Here is a 17,532-nt window from a genome sequence, read left to right as displayed (position 1 = left end):
ACCGGGGTTCAATCCCTGATCCGGGAACTAGATCCCACATGCCACAGCTAAGAGTTTGCGTGCTGCAACTAGAGATTGAAGGAAGATCCTCCGTGCCACAGCTAAGACCCCATACAGCCAAATAAATAGTTTTTAAAACAATGAAGCCCATGAAAACAAATCAGAGACGTGTGGACATGCTCCTCCTATGTGGGAGCAGGAGGAAGCGGAACGGAAATCATCTATGGCACGATTTGAAATAATGTTTTAAAAATGATTTTTTTTAAAAGGAAAAAAGTGAAAAAAAAAAAAAAAACAAAAACAAAACAAAACCCAGGCTCACAATCCACACTCAGCTCTTACACAGAGGCACTCTTCCCACGGGGGCCTCCCCTGTTGTTAACCAAGCGCTCTGAACACATCTGTGCTGTTCAGCGGGAAACCTGCCACGGCAGCAAACAGCCCGGCCGGATGCACCCACTGCCCTCGGCCTGCAGGCTTGGGCGGGTTTCCAGGGCTTTCACTGGCTTTCCTCTGAGTGTGTCATCACTCTGGGGTAATCAAGGAGCTTAATTGTTTCGGGCAACCACAGCTGTGCTGCAACAAGTCTCCCACCTGCCACCAGCCTCTATAACTCCCTGCGGGGCTAGCGTGGTGGCCTCGAAGACGCAGTCAAGCCTCGCTCCGGGCCCCACGAACCAGGACAGTCAGTGTGCAGGGCGAGTGCAGCCCCACTGCGAGCAGAAACCAGGACACAGAGCTTCTGGCCCTGGCTCTGTTCACACAGTACCTGCGACAAGCGGTTTGGCCCACCAAGGCCTCAGTCTCCTCATCTGTAAAGTGGGCACAACTGTGCCTACCACAGGTGGCGGCAGCAGCGGTAAGGAAGGCAGCCAAATTCTCTCAATCGCACAGGGTAGCTCCACCAACTGGTACCACCCAAGAGAGCCACCCCCCTCCACCACCAAGAAGTCCAGTCATGCTCTAGGTTCCAATCCTGCCTTCACAGCTAGGTGATATGGAATAAGGGTTTTTTTTTTTTTTTTTCTGGCTTTTTATTTATTTATGTGTTTTCAGTTACGCTGGGTCTTTGTTGCTGCCTGTGGGCATTCTCTAGCTGCCGTGTATGGGGAGCACTCCCTTCTCTTGTTGGGAGCACAAGCTCTAGCGCATGGGCTTCAGGAGTTGTGGTGCAGGAGCTTAGTCACCCAGGGACTTAGATATCCCCCAGCACATGGAATCTTCCCTGACCAGGGACTGAACCTGTGTCCTTGCGTTAACAGGTGGAATCCTAACCGCTGGACCACCAGGGAAGCCCTGGGTTTTGTTTTTAATCTCATCCCAGGGTGTTGAGTGGCCCCAGAACGATGCCTGGTACCCAGGAGGAATTCAGGGTCGGATGGAGAGGGAGCATGTGGTCCTGGGGGCTGAGCAGTGCTCGGTGACCTTACACAGGTCCCGTGATCTCCCAGGGCCTCAGTTTCCCCATCACTGGAAACCTATGCTCTGTGGCGTCAGGTCAGATTCGAATCCTGGCCTCTGGGGCTGCTCTGGACCCGGCTGTCAGCACCAGGGCCTCTACGCAACGTCAGCAGCGGCAGAAAGGGACACCTCTGGTGGCAGGGTGGGTCAGGACTTGGGGCCCGTCCACACCTTGCAAGCCCGAGGGCACAGTGCCTTGGGGGCTGAGGGTGGCTGACACCCCACCAGGGGCGCCCCCTCCCAGCAGGACCCACCGGCTCTCACCCAGCATGTTGGACGACTCGATCATGTTGGTGTCCAGGTCCGTCCAGTAGAGACGCTGGTCAGCGTAGTCGATGGTGAGGTCGTTGGCCCGGCCCACCTTGTCCACCAGTGTCATGCAGTTGGTCCCATCCATGAAGGCCCGCACGATCCTGGGCTTGCCGCCCCACTCAGTCCAGTAGATGTAGCTGGAAGACACGGGAGCAGGGCGGGTGCCGTCAGCGTGTCCACCCCAAGTCAGGGCAGGAAGCCTGCCTGCCGCCATCTCCTGGGCCGTGCTGAAGGCATCGTATAGGAAGCAGGGACGAGGGGAGACCTGGAGCCCCCCCAGCCCACTGTCCCTCCAGGAGTGGCCACGGAACTGGATCCTGGCTCCTGGGGTTGCACAGCAGCCCTCCTGCAAGCTAAGCCCTGATACTGCACAAACGTGGTGGCCATGTGCCAGGACCTCCGGGCGGGGACCCCGTTTCAGGGACAAATGCTAAGTAGGCTGGACAGGAGAATGTGGGCCAATCAGGGCGTACAGTCCCTTTCCTCAAAGAAGGAAGAAAACAAGACCCCGAGACAAACAGGCTTTGCAGGGCCGGGATTCGAACTTGGCTCCACCTCCACCAAAGGTCCTCTTTCCTGGCTCTTCAGCAGCAGCTCTGGGGAAGACACCTCCATCTCAGACTTGCGCTTCCTGGTTCTTTCACTGAAATCTGGGCCTCTCCCTTTGTTTGCAGAAATCTTCCTTCCCTAACAGCACGCAGCAGGCCAGGTTTGGGGCGCTCCCTACACATCACTGATGCTTTACGGGGTGAGCGCTGCAGGCAGAGGAACGCGCTGCCCAGCCCTCTGGCCCCAGGACAGGGCCCCCAGGCTGCTTGACAGATCAAAGCATGTGCCTCGCAAGGGAGGGTTTAATCTGCAGCCAAGCAGCTGCACGAGGCCAGGAGGAGAAGCTCCGGACAGGGGTCTGGACAGGACTTCTTGGCCCACTGACATGACCTTCAGTCACTGAGCTTCTCCGAGCCTCAGTTTCTGCATCCGTGAAATCAGGTACAAAGACACCCTCCCTGGCAAGGCCCCTGAGCGCTCTGACGAGAGGTTCCCCTGAGAGGGCCCAGGTGGTGGTGCCTGATACGGGGGCCTCCCTTCCTTCCTGCTTCTGCTCTGGGCCTCAGTGTCCCGACTGTGAAATGAACCAGATGACCCCCCAAGAATCCTGCTTGTCCCAGCCACCTCCACGCTCACAGCGGTCATTACTACTCTCAACTGCGGCGCTGACGGGCAGCGGGCAGCCGTGTGCCTCGGGGCATCACTGCACTGGCTGGTGTGGAGAGGTGGTGGGGGCATGGCCGCACAGGCTGGCAAAGTGGCCCTTACCCTTTGGTGGGGTCCAGGGCCAGCGACCGCGGGTTGTCTAGATCCCTCCACACGAGGACCTGCCGGAACTGCCCGTCCAGCCGGGCCACTTCGATCCTATTGGTCCCAGTGTCTGCCCAGTAGAGGTTCTTGCCCATCCAGTCGACAGCCATGCCTTCTGGGTAGTCGAGGCCAAACTCGATCACGTGCTCCACGGAGCTCCCGTTCATGAAGGCCCGGCTGATGGTCTGGGAGCGGGGAGGAGGAGAGGCCACCCGTTAGGAACCAGGGTTTCGGCAGACATCTTACCAGGCGATGCTGGAGCGACTGCTAACCATAACCACTATCAGCAACTGACCAGCCACTGATGAGGGGCCAGATCACAACATTTGAGTTTCTACTCTTTTCATTTCTTCTATCTATTCCCCCTCAACATTTGAGTTTTTACACGAACTTTTAAAACACAACCTTTTTGAAAGAAACAATTTGGCTATATATATACATATATATATATATATGATACATACTTTTTAAACTATGTAAACATATTATATAATAGCACATAATTATAAAATAATATATCATTATATAAGCTATATTATATATACATGTCTCAGGACCCTTCAAAATAGTTACATCCTAAAAAAGAAATCGTTGGATCTTTCATCCAGTAATCTTCCTCTTGAAATGTTATTCAAAGGAAAGAAAATACAAAGAGACTTTATACACAGAGATATCTGTTACTGTGGTATGGTTTAGAGTTGGGAAAAAAACTGGACGGCCATTTAAAATAAGGAAAATGATTAAGAAATATATGCACAGTAGAATAAGTTACACATTTAAAGAATTATGTTAAAGAGTCTGTAATAGCTTGACAAAATATGTTATAATGTAATTAAAAAAACCACAGGATACAGAATTCTATGAAGCATATGACTGATTATGAGGAACACTAACAAAGGGGAAAATCCAAGGAAACACACTAAAATGACGTCAGCGGCTGACTTGAAATGATGGAGGTGTGGATGTTTTATTTTTTTCTTTATACTTTTTCTGTATATTTTTCTCTCTTTCTACAGTGAACCCTATGACTTTTAAAATCAGAAAAAAACCTTATGAACCATGTAATACCACTGGTAGAATAAAAGGTAGGTGATGACACCGCTGCAGTTGTCCCGTGCTTTAGAACAGGGGTTAGAGGACGTTTTTGGTAAATAGTTCAGGCATCACAGGGTCCATGGATTTGCCACTGACCTAGTGGCTTCCCAGGTGGCGCTAGTGGTAAAGAACCCGCCTGCCAACACAGGAGACACAAGAGATGCAGGTTCGCCCTTGGGTCGGGAAGATCCCCTGGAGGGCACGGCAACCCACTCCAGTATTCTTGCCTGGAGAATCCCGTGGACAGAGGAGCCTGGTGGGCTACAGTCCCTGGGGTCGTAAAGAGTCAGACACGACTGAAGTGAACCAGCACGCAACCACAGCGGCACAAAGCAGGTGCGGACGGTCCACAGGCAAATGGGCACCACTGTTCCAATAGAACTTTACTGACAAAATGAGGAGGCTGGCCCAAGGACCAGTTTGCCAAACTCTACTTGAGAAGATAAAGGAGGCTCTCCTGTATTTATCCAGGATATTTACATTAGCACCCAGAACAAAGACAGTTTGTTAAGTAAGTGGGCCCTTGTGAGGGAATGAGTGGAGTGAAGCAAAAGACGCATGGATACATAATCACTCTAGAAATAGCCACCTGTGTGTCCACCGGATCTGCTCACTGTAATCATTCATGCTTAGGTATTAACATGGGTTCACTAGTGTTCTACTGGTTTGAATCAAGCCATAATAAATATTTTTTTAAATTTTTGTTTTAATTTTTAAAACTTTATTTTCAGCTGCACCCTGCAGCTTGCGGGATCTTAGTTCCCCAACCCAGGGATAGAAACTGTGCCCCCTGAAGTGGAGGCACAGAGTCCTAGCCACTGGACCACCAAGGAACTCCCTAGAGTTGTTTTAATTTTTTATACTCAGCCATAAAAAAAGAATGAAATTTTGCCATCTGTAACAACATGCACAGACTTGGAGGGTACTATGCTTTGTCATAAGTCAGACAGAGAAAAACAAATACTGTGGCGTATCACTTATCCGGGAATCTAAAAATTGTAACAAACTAGTGACTATAACAAAAAGGAAGCAGACTCACAGACACAGTGGATGCCAGTGGGGAGAGGGAAGAGGGGGCAACATCAGGGTAGGAGAGTAAAAGGTACAAACTATTAGGTGTAAAATAAGCTACTCGGATACACTGGACCACACGGGGCATAGAGCCAATAATTTCAGTCGCAATAAATGGAGTATAAGCTTTCAAAATGGTCCATCACTATACCGTGCTCTCGCTACTGACGCTGTACAGCAACTAAACTTCAATTAAAAAAAACAAAACAAAACTATTGGGACTCCCTGTTGGTCTAGGGGCTAAGACTCCACACTCCCAATGCAGGGGGCCTGGATTCAACCCCTGGTCGGGGAGCTAGATCCAAGCTCCCCTGAGACCAAAGATCCCGCTTGCACAACGAAGTCCTGGCCCAGCCAGAGAAATAAATCATTAAGGGACTTCCCAGGGGTCCAGGGGTTAACACTCTGCTCCCAACACAGGGGGATCATGCATCGTGCTCTCTCATAACGGGCCAGCTAAGATCATACATGGTATGGCCCCCCAAAAAGAAAAAAGAAAGCCCCCCTATTAAAAAAAGAAAGCCTTCTTTAAGCCTCTGAGGCAATACCATCGCCGGCAGGTATTCACAGGAGAGGTGAACAGCAGGACACCCCACCGCCATACCTTCAGGCTAACGTCGGTCCAGTAGATGTGATTGTTGGACACGTCGAAGTCCAGGGCAGACGCCTCCTTGACGCCCGTGAGCGGGATGGCCACGTCGTTGTTGTTGGTGTCCAGGGAGATCCGGTGGATGGCGGCCCGGCTGGTGAATACCAGGAAGGCCTCGGGCACGATGCAGGTCTTCATGTCGCTCAGCAGCTCCAGGCCGATGGGGCAGCCGCACTTGGTGGCGCGGGGCGTGAAGAAGCACAGGTGGCTGCAGCCCCCGTTCCTGTCCGCACACGGGTTGGTTCCTGGACGGAAAGACACAGGTTCTAGGCCCCAGTGGCCCTGCAACGGGGGGGGGCAGTGGCTCCCCGGTTATATGTGGCTTCATTTCCCCCAGGCACCACTAGGCGACAGCAGGTAGGGTTGGTGGAAACCCAGGTCCCCCTTGGCTCAAGGACAGGACGGAGCAAGGTTCCGGGCCCCGGGCCTCCCTGCACACTTGAACGCCCCCCTCCTCAAGGCCGCCTGGGGACGCCTCGCCCTCTGCTCCCCCTTGCCGACTGGGCATGGCCTCCCTGCCTGCTGACCAACCAGACTGCAGCCCAAGTCACCACCCAGATGGTTCCTCCTCTGAGTCCCCGACATTCTCAGCGGCCTCGAAATCTCAGATTCACCCAGCACGGCCCAAGGCGCCTGTTTCTTATTCCAGCAGACGGTAGTCAGCATACATTTTATTTTGGGCCAGCCTGTTAGACTTACTCTGCCGCAGTGCTGTTAAAATTGGCTTTAATTTCATGTTAAATATTTCAGCTAAAAAAAGAAATCCTCTCTGCCATCTTTCTCAGTAAATCCCGACGAGAAAGAGAGAGAGAGAGAGAGAGAGAGGGAGGGAGAGAGAGAGAGAGAGAGAGGTGGGAAGGGACCCAATTTCTCAACTTTAAATCACCCCCCATGGAGGCATCACATTTCTTATCTCTGAGGCTTTATTCTTTGCTTTTCAAACACCCATTCACTGGTGGGCCTCACGCTCTGCCGTAGATAAAGATCATGCTTGCCAAGGCGGCTGGTAAACCAAGTGTGTTGATTCCATCATCTGGTCTCAGGAGGGCAGGCTGAGACCAAAGGCCTCTCCTGTAGACAGGGGTGCACCGTCCCCGCCCCACCCCTCAAGTGCCCCTCAGGCCGCACCTCCAGGCCCATGCTCAGCTGTTCCTCCTGCCAGGCAGACCCTGCCCCCCACCTGCTCCCCAAATTCCATGCTCAAATGCCCTCCCTTGCATTTTAAAGCCAGGCATCACTTTCACATCTCAGCTCTACTCACCAGCCTGGCAGCAGAGCTCACCCACTGGACCAGAAGCAACTTGAGGGCAAGCCCTGGGGCCTCTCTGGTCAGTCCCCTGTCCCTCCCTCCAGCGAAGGTTAACTGTCTCTGATGAGAAGGTGTAGGACTAGGCACCGGGATCCCAGGTGGGGACAGAGTCCCTATCCCCACAGAGCCCACCGTCCCATCCCCGCTTCTGTCTCCCCAGCACAGCTGGTCACTGCTGTCCCCAGTGCAGCTTGTGGACTTGCACTGGGGATCCTAGTCATAAAGAGACAAGTCATTGTGTTAAGGGAACTTTCTGCAGATCCCAGCTTTTAGATGAACGGTGTCCAGCCTGTCACAGTGGACAACGATCTCAGCCCAGCCCAGCAATGAGGTCGGGGCAGCCCCAGGTGTGAGTCCGGAGCTCGGACACCCATTTGTATGCCCCAGTATGAATGGGGCCACCTTGTCATTAGTGTAGAGGGCTGTACTAAGATGCTTAGCCAGAGCCTGGCACACAGTAGGCGAGTGTTAGCCACCGTGAGAGCAATTACTGCCAGCCGTGCCCACTCACTGTGCCCGGTCCATACCCCACCCCATGTCCTGGTATTGTCACCATCTCCTGCCCTGTCCAGCCCCAGAGCAGGTGCCCCAGCCCAGCACGTACACCCCCAGCTTCAGCCTCCAGCTCAGCTGCCTGTGGCAAAGGGGAGCCACCAGCCTGTGGCAGGGCTGGCCCCCGGGTGGAAGCTGACCGGACTCACCGACGACCTTGGCCACGTTCGCGGCCTTGAGCCCCATCAGGTCGGGCAGCTGGTCGATGATGACGTCCCTGCTGGCCTTGACCTTGTGCACACGCTCGATGCTACGCCGCTGCCAGTCGGTCCAGTAGATGAAGTCCCCCAGCAGCGTGAACCCGAAAATGTGCGGGAGCTTGTCCTCCAGGAGCGTCCGCCGCTTGGTCCCATCGACATTGATCACCTGCAGGATGGCAGACACGGGGCTGAGCCAGCCTCGGGCCTGAGTGGCCTGGAACAGGACAGGCCCCAGCAGCATCTGGCCAGGCCAGGCACCATGTCACTGAGGCAGCTGGAGGAATGACGTCTTCAGTGATGGTGCCATTCAGGGCCTCTTCCCTACTGCCTCCCCGACCTGGGTGTGCAAGCTGTGCTGAGAGGGGCAGGCAAGGCAAACAGGCATCCTCTGCCTCGCCATCGCTGATCGACTGGCCACGGCTGCCTGGAGTACCAAGGTGTAGGGTCTCCGACCGGGGATAGGCTCATTGATTAGCAATGTCTGCCCAGACGCAGCATGAGAAGGCACTGATCACCACCCCCGACACAGAGCCCAGTTTCAAAAGGCTGGAGCACAAACACACTAACCCAGACAAGGCCTCCCACTTGCCTGTGGACTAATTTCTTGCTCGGTCAGGACCAGGTGAACTCGGAGGACACTTTTGCTTCTAAGTCTGAGCTCAGAGCTCTAAGCCGATATCCAGCCCCAGACATACTTGTTGTTGAGTCGCTAAGTCCTACCCAACTCTTTTGTGACCCCACGGACTATAGCCCACCAGGCTCCTCTGACCACGGGATTTCCCAGGCACAACACTGGACAGGGTTGCCATTTCCTACTCCATGGGATCTTCCCAACCCCGGGATCAAACCTGCATCTCCCGCATTGGCAGGTGGCTTCTTTACTGCTCAGCCACCAGGGAAGCCCCCGCAGACACACGATGGTGGCCGCTGACTCTGAGATGTAAAAGCTAAATCTTCTTGAAGAGTCAGTGCTGATTAAAAGCATCAACCACAAAAGCCACAGACGAGAAAAGTACTGTCAAACGTAAGAACGCCTTAACCAACCGAAACACACAGACAAACAGGATAAGACGTGCTTGTGACGACAGACAATCCAATAGAAGCTGATGTGCAAAGGAAGACGACGAAAACGCAGCATCCGAACTTTGGGCTCTCAGGCCAGGACCAAAGAGACACGATGAATTAAAGGCAAGTCTCAACAGGCCTCCTGCAGCCAGACTATATTTCCAGCTCATCAGAGAGGATCCAAGCCTTCTGTTGTGCAGGTGGCACACACGTAAGACAGATCGGGTACGTCTTGAACAGAAAAGACTTTGGTCCTCTGCTGTTGGACAGCACCGGACAAAACTCAAAACAGTCAAACGGTGGGGGGCGGGGCAGGCAGCCAGGGACCCTGCAGCCGGGGACCCCACCCCTGCTCTGTCCACAGTCGAGTCCCTGCACCCCACAGACCTCAGTCTATCCACCTGTAATTAAGGGGAGCAGCTAAGTTACCCTGGGAACTTAACCAAACTGTGGCTGGGCCCCAACCAGGGGCAATTACATCAGAACTGGAAGGCCAGGTACAGGCCCCCAAGGGGCACAATGAGCTGCCCAGGTGAGGGACCATCTCCTGCGTCACGAGCTGGCTTGCAGACCTCGGGCAGCAGGATTTCTGGATAGAGCTCTGCGCTCCGCTCCTGGCCCGCGGGTTAGCCGCAGGGGTCAGACAATGGGTGCAGGAACACTCCAAGCTGGTCTAGGGTGCTGCTTCTGGTTTTGGCCCCACAACACGAAGGCATGTAAAGATGGTGAACACACGCTTTACACAGCGCTTAGACCTGGGAAGGGGTCTCTCCTGAGGAAGTGCATAGCAAGAGGAAGAGCGTCTCCAAGAACACACGGCCCGTCTCACTCACAAACACACAGGCAACACGCCTGCTCCTTCTCTGACACTGAATACCCAGGGCTAGGCAGGGGCTGTGGATACAGATCAGTACAACAAAAACAATCCACGTCTGGAAAGTAAAGACTCGCCTGCTATACACCGGAGGGTCAGCAGTGTCTCTTTAGAGACTTTTCTCGTCCTTCTCTGGGTCCACATTTTCTTCATTTCCTTTAATAACTCCACTCCAGACATAAGTGAGCGCACGTTCCACTGACCGACGTGAGGAAGTACATTTAGGAATGATGAACGTGAGCCCATGGAAGACTCAGGACGATTGAGGGGGGCGGACGCTGCCCAGAAGCACCTCCCTGTTTCTGCCTGTGCGCCCCCACCCGGCTGTCTCAGTTTTCCAGAACAAAGTGGGGGAGGCTGTGAGCTGCTCCCCAGGGCCAGGCTGGTGGCTCCCACCACAAGCACAGACCTGCGGCTCTGGGCTGGCAGGGCACCCCTCTGCCTCGGAAGCCCTCCCCGCTTCCTCTTTGCACAATGACAGACCCCATGAAACACCCAGCAAGCCCTCCAACTTGGAAGAACATCAAGACTCGAACACTCAAGAAAATAAATGATCCCATAGCAGCCTTTTTCACAGCAGCTTTCAGCACACCTTGACCAAACCCAACACATCTGTTAAAGTAACTCTGCTGGGCCAGGCCTTTCCCAAATCCTGGAACAGACGAGTATGGCCCGTCTATAGCGAGACACATGCCAGTCCCCCAGGCTCCCTATGGGCCCAACTAGGGGACCCCCACCTTCCCATGGCCCTCTGATGGAGGGCAAGGAGACAGACACGGGAACCCATCCATCAGCCTCCAGGGTGGGCAACGCATCAGAACAGAATCCAGAAAGAACAGATCTGAACCTGGGAGATCGACAACATGGGGGCCGGGAGAGAGCATGGGAGGCGGACCGTCCAGGAGAGGGGCTACCAAGCAGTTTCTGAAAAGGAGCGTAAATATTTTCGGCTTTGAGCCCATAAGGTTATTGTCACAGAAAAACAGCTACAGAGGGAGCCTAAAATAAGCGTGAGTGTGTCCCAATATCTCAGATATGCAGATGCCACCACCCTTATGGCAGAAAGCGAAGAAGAACTAAAGAGCCCCTTGTTGAAAGTGAAAGAGGAGAGTGAAAAAGCTGGCTTAAAACTCAACATTCAGAAAACTCAGATCATGGCATCTGGTCCCCTCACTTCATGGCAAATAGAAGGGGAGACAATGGAAACAGTGAGAGACTTTATTTTGGGGGGCTCCAAAAATCACTGCAGATGGTGACTGCAGCCATGAAATTAAAAGACGCTTGCTCCTTGGAAGAAAAGTTATGACCAACCTAGGCAGTGTATTAAAAAGCAGAGACAACCCGCGGCGGATTCATGTTGATGTATGGCAAAATCAATACAATATTGTAAAGTAACTAACCTCCAATTAAAATAAATAAATTTATATTTTTTTAAAAAAGCAGATACATTACTTTGCCAACAAAGGTCCATCTAGTCAAAGCTTTGGTTTTTCCAGTAGTCATGTATGGATGTGAGAGCTGGACTATGAAGACAGCTGAGTGCTGAAGAATTGATGCTTTTGAACTGTGGTGTTGGAGAAGACTCTTGAGAGTCCCTTGGACTGCAAGGAGATCCAACCAGTCCATCCTAAGGGAAATCAGTCCTGAATATTCATTGGAAGGACTGATGATGAAGCTGAAGCTTCAACACTTTGGCCACCTGATATGAAGAACTGAATCATTGGAAAAAACTCTGATGCTGGGAAAGATTGAAGGCAGGAGGAGAAGGGGACGACAGAGAATGAGATGGTTGGATGGCATCACCAACTCAACGGATATGAGTTTGAGTAAGCTCCGGGACAGGGAAGCCTGGCATGCTGCAGTCCACCGGGTTGCAAAGAGTCGGACACGACTAAGCGGCTGAACGGAATAGAACATGTCCCAATAACACTTCATTTGTGCAAAAAACAAAAGAATTGGGATTTCATATAAATTTCACATGCCATGAGATACTACTCCTTTGACTGTTTTCATTTAAAAGTGTAAGAAATTTCTTGACAGTCCAGTGGTTAGGACTCGGAACTTTCATTGCTGGGCCCAGGTTCAATCCCTGGTCGGGGAACTAAGATCCCACGAGCCACGCAGGTCAGCAAAAAGCTAAGTGTAGAAACCCCCAAGCATTTGATAGCGGCACAAATCAGGCAGTCTGGTCTCCGGTCCACAGTTTTCAATCCCTGCTCGAGAAATTCCCCTGCCCTTCATTTTCAGGAAAGGAAACTAGATGCCTCCAGGAAGTTATGTCCAAATGGCCAAGCCAGATGTGGAAGGGGCCCGCATGCAGCGTGCTCTCTCTGACCTCTAGGCCTCCGGCCTCCTATGCTCAGCTGACCTAACACACCAGCCACAGGTCTGAGGTAGGGGAAGCGGGGGGTGGCAGGAAAAACACACCCATCCCCTGAGCAGCTCATTGCCCGACCTGCAGAACAACAGCTGTGCGCGGGGAGGAAGGGTGGGCAGACCCCAGAGCAGCTCACCCTCAGCCATGTCGAAGGGGCAGGACCCTCTGCTGTGGGGTCTGCATGGCCACCCGCAAACCAGAGGACCCCGAAAAGTCATCTGAAGTGCACTTTCCTTACACTGAATGCTGTTTCCAGCACTTAGCCAGGCAAAGGGGTGTGATTCCCAGGACCAATCCTTTGAAAGCATGACTCTTAAAGGGAAAAGAGGGACTTTCCTGGTGGTCCAGTGGATGGGATTTCGCCATCCAATGAGGAGGGTGTGGATTCGATGTCTGGTCAGGGAGCTGGGATCCCACATGTTTCGAGGCCAAAAAATACCCAAAACATTTTTAAGAAAAAGGAAGCAGTGTTGTAACAAATTTGATAAAGACATTAGAAATAGCCTACATTAAAAATAATAATAACTGGAAATAAAAAAAAAAAAAACAAGGAAAAAGAGTTCTGCTCTCTGATGGAATAACTATACTCACATAAAACCCAAATTAAAACTGCCCTGGTTATTTTGATTCACGTAATTCAAAAGACCTTACACACATACCCACACATACCCGCAGAGCTTGTGGCCCCGTTGCTCAGGGGTCCTGCACCCTTCTTCCCCAGGGTTTGTGGACCTGGACACACAGCCCATCCGTCGCTCCTCCAATGAGGGTTTATTCCACGTGTGCTGGAAGTCACCTCCACCAACTCAGGAGATGTCAGGAGCAGGGGGCTGGATGTATTTTCATCCTAGTCTGTAAATCCTCCTTGGCCCACCTGCCCCCTTGGGGGGTACGATCCCCGCTGGGTACTTCCCACCAGCATCCACCGTGACTGCAGACATCAGCTGCAAGGACATCAGCTCCCCAGGACATCGGGGTGGGGGTGGGAGCCGCAAGGAGTCCGGGTGATCCCTAGGGCTTCCAGCAAGTACCAGGTAACCCACACCAAAGTGACACTTCCTGCCTCAAAGATGGGCCAAACAGGTCTATGGGGTCGGCCCATGAGACTTCTGCTTCTTGCCGCCGGGTGTCAGAGCAACCCCGAGGAGAAGTGAAGCTGAAAGGGTTACCCACTCGGTCGTGTCCAACTCTTTGTGACTCCGTGGACTGGAGGCCGACAGGCTCCTCTGTCCACGGCATTCTCCAGACACTGGAGTGGGTAGCCATTCCCTTCTCCAGGGGATCTTCCCGACTCAGGGATTGAATCCCAGTCTCCTGCCTGGCAGGCAGATTCTTTACAGTCTTAGCCACCAGGGAAGCCCCAGGGAGGAAGCTTTAGAAGATACCGCAAGGCCACAGAGGGCAAGACTCGACCTTGCTCTTATTCAGGAACGGCTGAAACGGCCACCCAGGGACCTTGCCCGATCACGGCGTGCGCACAGGGCTGTGCACACGCTCTACTTGTTTCAGGATTAATAAAGGGCGGGACTTCTGCCTCCCCTTCAACGGTCCCCGGCCGTTTTGGCACCAGAGACGAGTTTCGTGGAAGACAGTCCTTTGACAGGCCAGGGTCAGGGGATGGCTTCAGCACAGGACATTTATTGAGCACTTTATTGCTATTCTTATTACACTTGTGAAATATATAATGAAATCTGCAAGTCCCTTTGCTACAACAAGGCTGTGATCCATGAAGGGATATGTATTTCATCACACAGTCAGAAGCTCTGGCTGTTTCACATCGTGTACGGATGTGAAAGTTGGACCATAAAGAAGTCTGAGTGCCCAGGAACCGATGCTTCCGGGGGAGAGAGCTGGAGCAGCTGGGCATGTGGCCTCGAGAACAAGCCCTGGATGGATGGATCCGCCGGGGGGAGAACCCTCGCTAGGGTGTCATGGGCTTGGCATCTACCAAGAAGCAAGTCAGAGAGAAAAGGAGGGAGATGCTGGGCCAAAGGAGCCGTCGATTTGAGACTAAATAGGGAGCCAGCAAGTCCCAGATACTTGTACCAATGAAGTTGAACTTCGTGGCGCAAGAGAGCAGGGGCAGGCTGGAGTAGGGACTGGGAGCAGGAAGTGGATGACAGGCCGGGGCCCCGGGTGTGGCCGGAGTCACAGGAAGGGCTGATCACCGGTGGCAGGAACTTCCACCCCCAAGGGCTCCAGACTCAGGACGAGGGTTAAGGAAGTGCCACAGGGGAACTCCAGACCCAAGTAAGTAGGGCAGGAGTCACAGGCAGCTCTGGGGCGGCATGGGAGGCAGCCCACACCCACACACACCCCAGATGGCTCCAACCTTGATTGACCAGTCCACCTCTGGTGCCCGAGGCTGGGGAGGGCGCCTCAGGGCTGTCTCCCCGGGCGAGCCGGCCCCAAGCCCATCCCCAGCCGCACCCCACACTGGGAGGCACCCCGCGCTAAGCCCCCTGAGGGGCTGCTGACCTGGGCTGGCCTGACCCTGCCGTCCAGGACGCTGTCACAGATGAGGCGGCAGGAGGCCCACCTGCAAGGTTTCGCAGCCCCCTCCCCTGCCACCCCCGCACCCCTCCAAGGTCTGGACCCTGTTCCACAGATCCATCCACGTGCTGCCACCACCGGCCAGCAGAGGCCAGAGGAATCCCCGCCTCGTGGGCTCCAGGGCTCGGTTCTCCTCCCCACTCGCCCTGGGGGACCCACCGCAGCTGCCCCGTGAAGCAGGAGCTGGACCGCCGCCCGCTTCAAAGGGAAGCCGGCTGACTCCACGTGGGGGTCCTTTCTGCCGGTGCCCTGGCTCGGAACCCGCGGCCAGGCCACGGGCGCGATCATGCTGAAGAGACTCCCCTCTCCCCTCCAAGGCAACCTGGCCAGACATGCTGGAGAAGACGCTCGGCACCTTAGCCTCTGGCGGGGCATAACCTCTTGGAGACAGAACCACTGCCAGAAGCCACCCTGCTGCCGGCTGACCCGGAGGGGCCTCCTCTGACCGTCCCGCCCGCCTGGAGTCCGAGGATGCCATCAGGAAAGGAGACGCGGCCCCTCACCCAAGGCTGTTCTCCCGAAGCCCTGACTCCACAGGACCCTAAGAGGGGCGTCTGCACCTGGGCTGACGGCCTGATCCCCAAGGTTTGCGAAATTTGTCCTTTGAGGGGCGCATCGGAAAAGCCGGTGGCTCAGGGGTAAAGAATCCACCTGCAATCCAGGAGACGATGCAGGAGATGCAGGTTCGATCCCTGGGTCGGGAAGATCCCCTGGAGGAGGGCATGGCAACCCACTCTAGTATTCTTGCCTGGAGAGTCCCATGGACAGAGGAGCCTGGTGGGCTACAGTCCGTGGGGCTGCCTAGAGTCAGACATGACTGAAGCGACTTGGCATAAAGACGGAGAAGCATCTGCTAGGCACATCTACCCAGACGTGCAGCAGAGCTGGCGCTCACTGGGTGCTCAGAGGCACCCTAAGACCCAAGGGGGGACAGCCCATGGCAGGAACACACAAGCCAGTCCTCCAGGAATGCTCAGGCCACCTCCAGAAAACTCACCCTGCAGCCCTTCACCACTGAAAAACACGCCAGAAGGGTCTGCCCCGTGCTCCAGGCAGGACCAAAGAAGGTAGAAAGCCCCAGGGCCAGGGGCTGACGGGCCGTGCCCCCACCTCCACGGAATAGCGGGGGATCCCCAGTGGGGAAGCTCACCTCAATTTTGTCCGTCTTGGCGTCTCCCCAGTAGAGTTTGCCCTCCTGCAGGTCGAGCGCCAGGCCGTTGGGCCAGCCCAGGGAGGTATTGACCAGAACATGCCGCTCCTGCCCATCCAGGTTGGCGCACTCGATTTTGGGGTTTTCCCCCCAGTCTGTCCAGTACATGAGGCTGGAGAAGAAGCACACGTCTGTGAGGCTGCCCGTCTGTCATGTCCTGGGTCCACCCCTGGGACTGAAAATGGTGCCCACCCTCATCACGCCTGAGCCTGTGGGCAGCACCAGGGGCTCTGCGGGGAACAGCAGGGGCTTAACCAGGCGGGGCTCTGGAACTGCAGCCAGCAGAGACCCCGCCGAGGGTCCCGGGGCTGCAGGGAACGAGCACCCAGAGGGAGAGAAGGAGGCATAGTGGAACCTCCTTCAAGTAGCTCAAGGGCCCTGCGTGCCAAGCACAGCAGGCAACAGGCTGTCTGTTGACCCGAGAAGCAAAGTGAGATGCCTGTGTGTCTGTGTGCACACTTCAGTCCAGGGAAGCATCCAGAACTGTGCCCTGAGCACACCCAGCACTGGGAAGGACCCAACTCCATCTCACAAGGGAGGATGAGGCCCCCGAGTGAGGCCGGCAGAGGCACTGACCTGACAGCCTCCATCAGGGCAGAGGGGGAGCAGGTTCCTGTCTCCCCAGCCCAGAGCCCGGCTCCCATCACTAGTGACGAGCTCCTGCCTCCTTGCCCCGCAGACCCAGGGGACTGGCCTCTCATGCCCACCTGCCCTCCCCGAGGGACGGTCCTGCTCTCCGGCAGATGATACGGAGCTGCGTCTGTCTGCCGGTCCGCCCCACCCTGGACTCCACGGTGCTCAGGGCTCAAAGCCCAGGCCTGTCCAGCCACAGCCCTGTGACCTACCCCGAGGACCGCGCCACTGGGCTTCTAGAGACAGGCAGCTCCACACGGAGCAGGGCCGAGAGCACAGGCTCCCCAGGCAGAAGGGCTGCAAGCCTACCCACCACCAGGCCTCCTGCAGGGTCAGGTCACTTGGAGCCTCAGCCCCAGGGGAAAAAGGAAGAGCACCCGGAGACCCCTGGGTGCTCCTGTTACCATGCTTACGGCCAGCGCAGCTCAGTTACCCACCCCCCACACCCAGCGATCGCCCCTGGGGCTGCCTCCCAGGACTGCCCTTCCAGCTCCTCCAGGCCGTGCCCAGGACTTGGGCCCACTGAGGGGGGCCCATCCCACACCGAGGGCAGGAAGCTTCCCTGCAGCCCCAACCCCAGCCCTCAAGAGCTCTCAGGGCTCCCCGCCCCCCAACTTGGGGTCTGCCAGTTTCCTTTCTCGGTCATGAAGCTGCAGGAAGGTGCTCAGCTGCTACCCTCTGAGCCGCTGGGGCCGGAGGGTGTCTCAGAAAGGCTCCTACCCTGATGGACAAGATTCACAGAATCCTACAGGGGAAAGTTGGAACCAGACTGCCAGGTCTAAGTCCCGTCTCCCAGCTGTGTGACCTTGGGC

At 54.9% G+C, this 17,532-nt stretch overlaps 1 protein-coding gene across 2 annotated transcripts in view; it reads right to left on the bottom strand.

Annotated features, from left to right (window-relative positions):
- The window catches only part of LRP5 (LDL receptor related protein 5), a 122,698-nt gene that overhangs the window by 33,001 nt on the left and 72,165 nt on the right, over positions 1-17,532 (bottom strand). For both annotated transcript variants that reach the window (XM_027959819.3, XM_027959820.3), the window contains exons 7-11: positions 16,028-16,199; positions 7,958-8,174; positions 5,903-6,192; positions 3,091-3,317; positions 1,726-1,910 (exon numbers count right to left, since the gene is read on the bottom strand). In XM_027959819.3, the coding sequence (XP_027815620.1) occupies positions 1,726-1,910; positions 3,091-3,317; positions 5,903-6,192; positions 7,958-8,174; positions 16,028-16,199 (1,091 nt within the window). The remainder of the gene's footprint in view (positions 1-1,725; positions 1,911-3,090; positions 3,318-5,902; positions 6,193-7,957; positions 8,175-16,027; positions 16,200-17,532) is intronic.

The sequence above is a fragment of the Ovis aries genome, chromosome 21, assembly GCF_016772045.2.
Source record: "Ovis aries strain OAR_USU_Benz2616 breed Rambouillet chromosome 21, ARS-UI_Ramb_v3.0, whole genome shotgun sequence".
NCBI classification, from domain to species: domain Eukaryota; kingdom Metazoa; phylum Chordata; class Mammalia; order Artiodactyla; family Bovidae; genus Ovis; species Ovis aries.
This window is presented reverse-complemented; position numbering and strand designations above follow the sequence as displayed.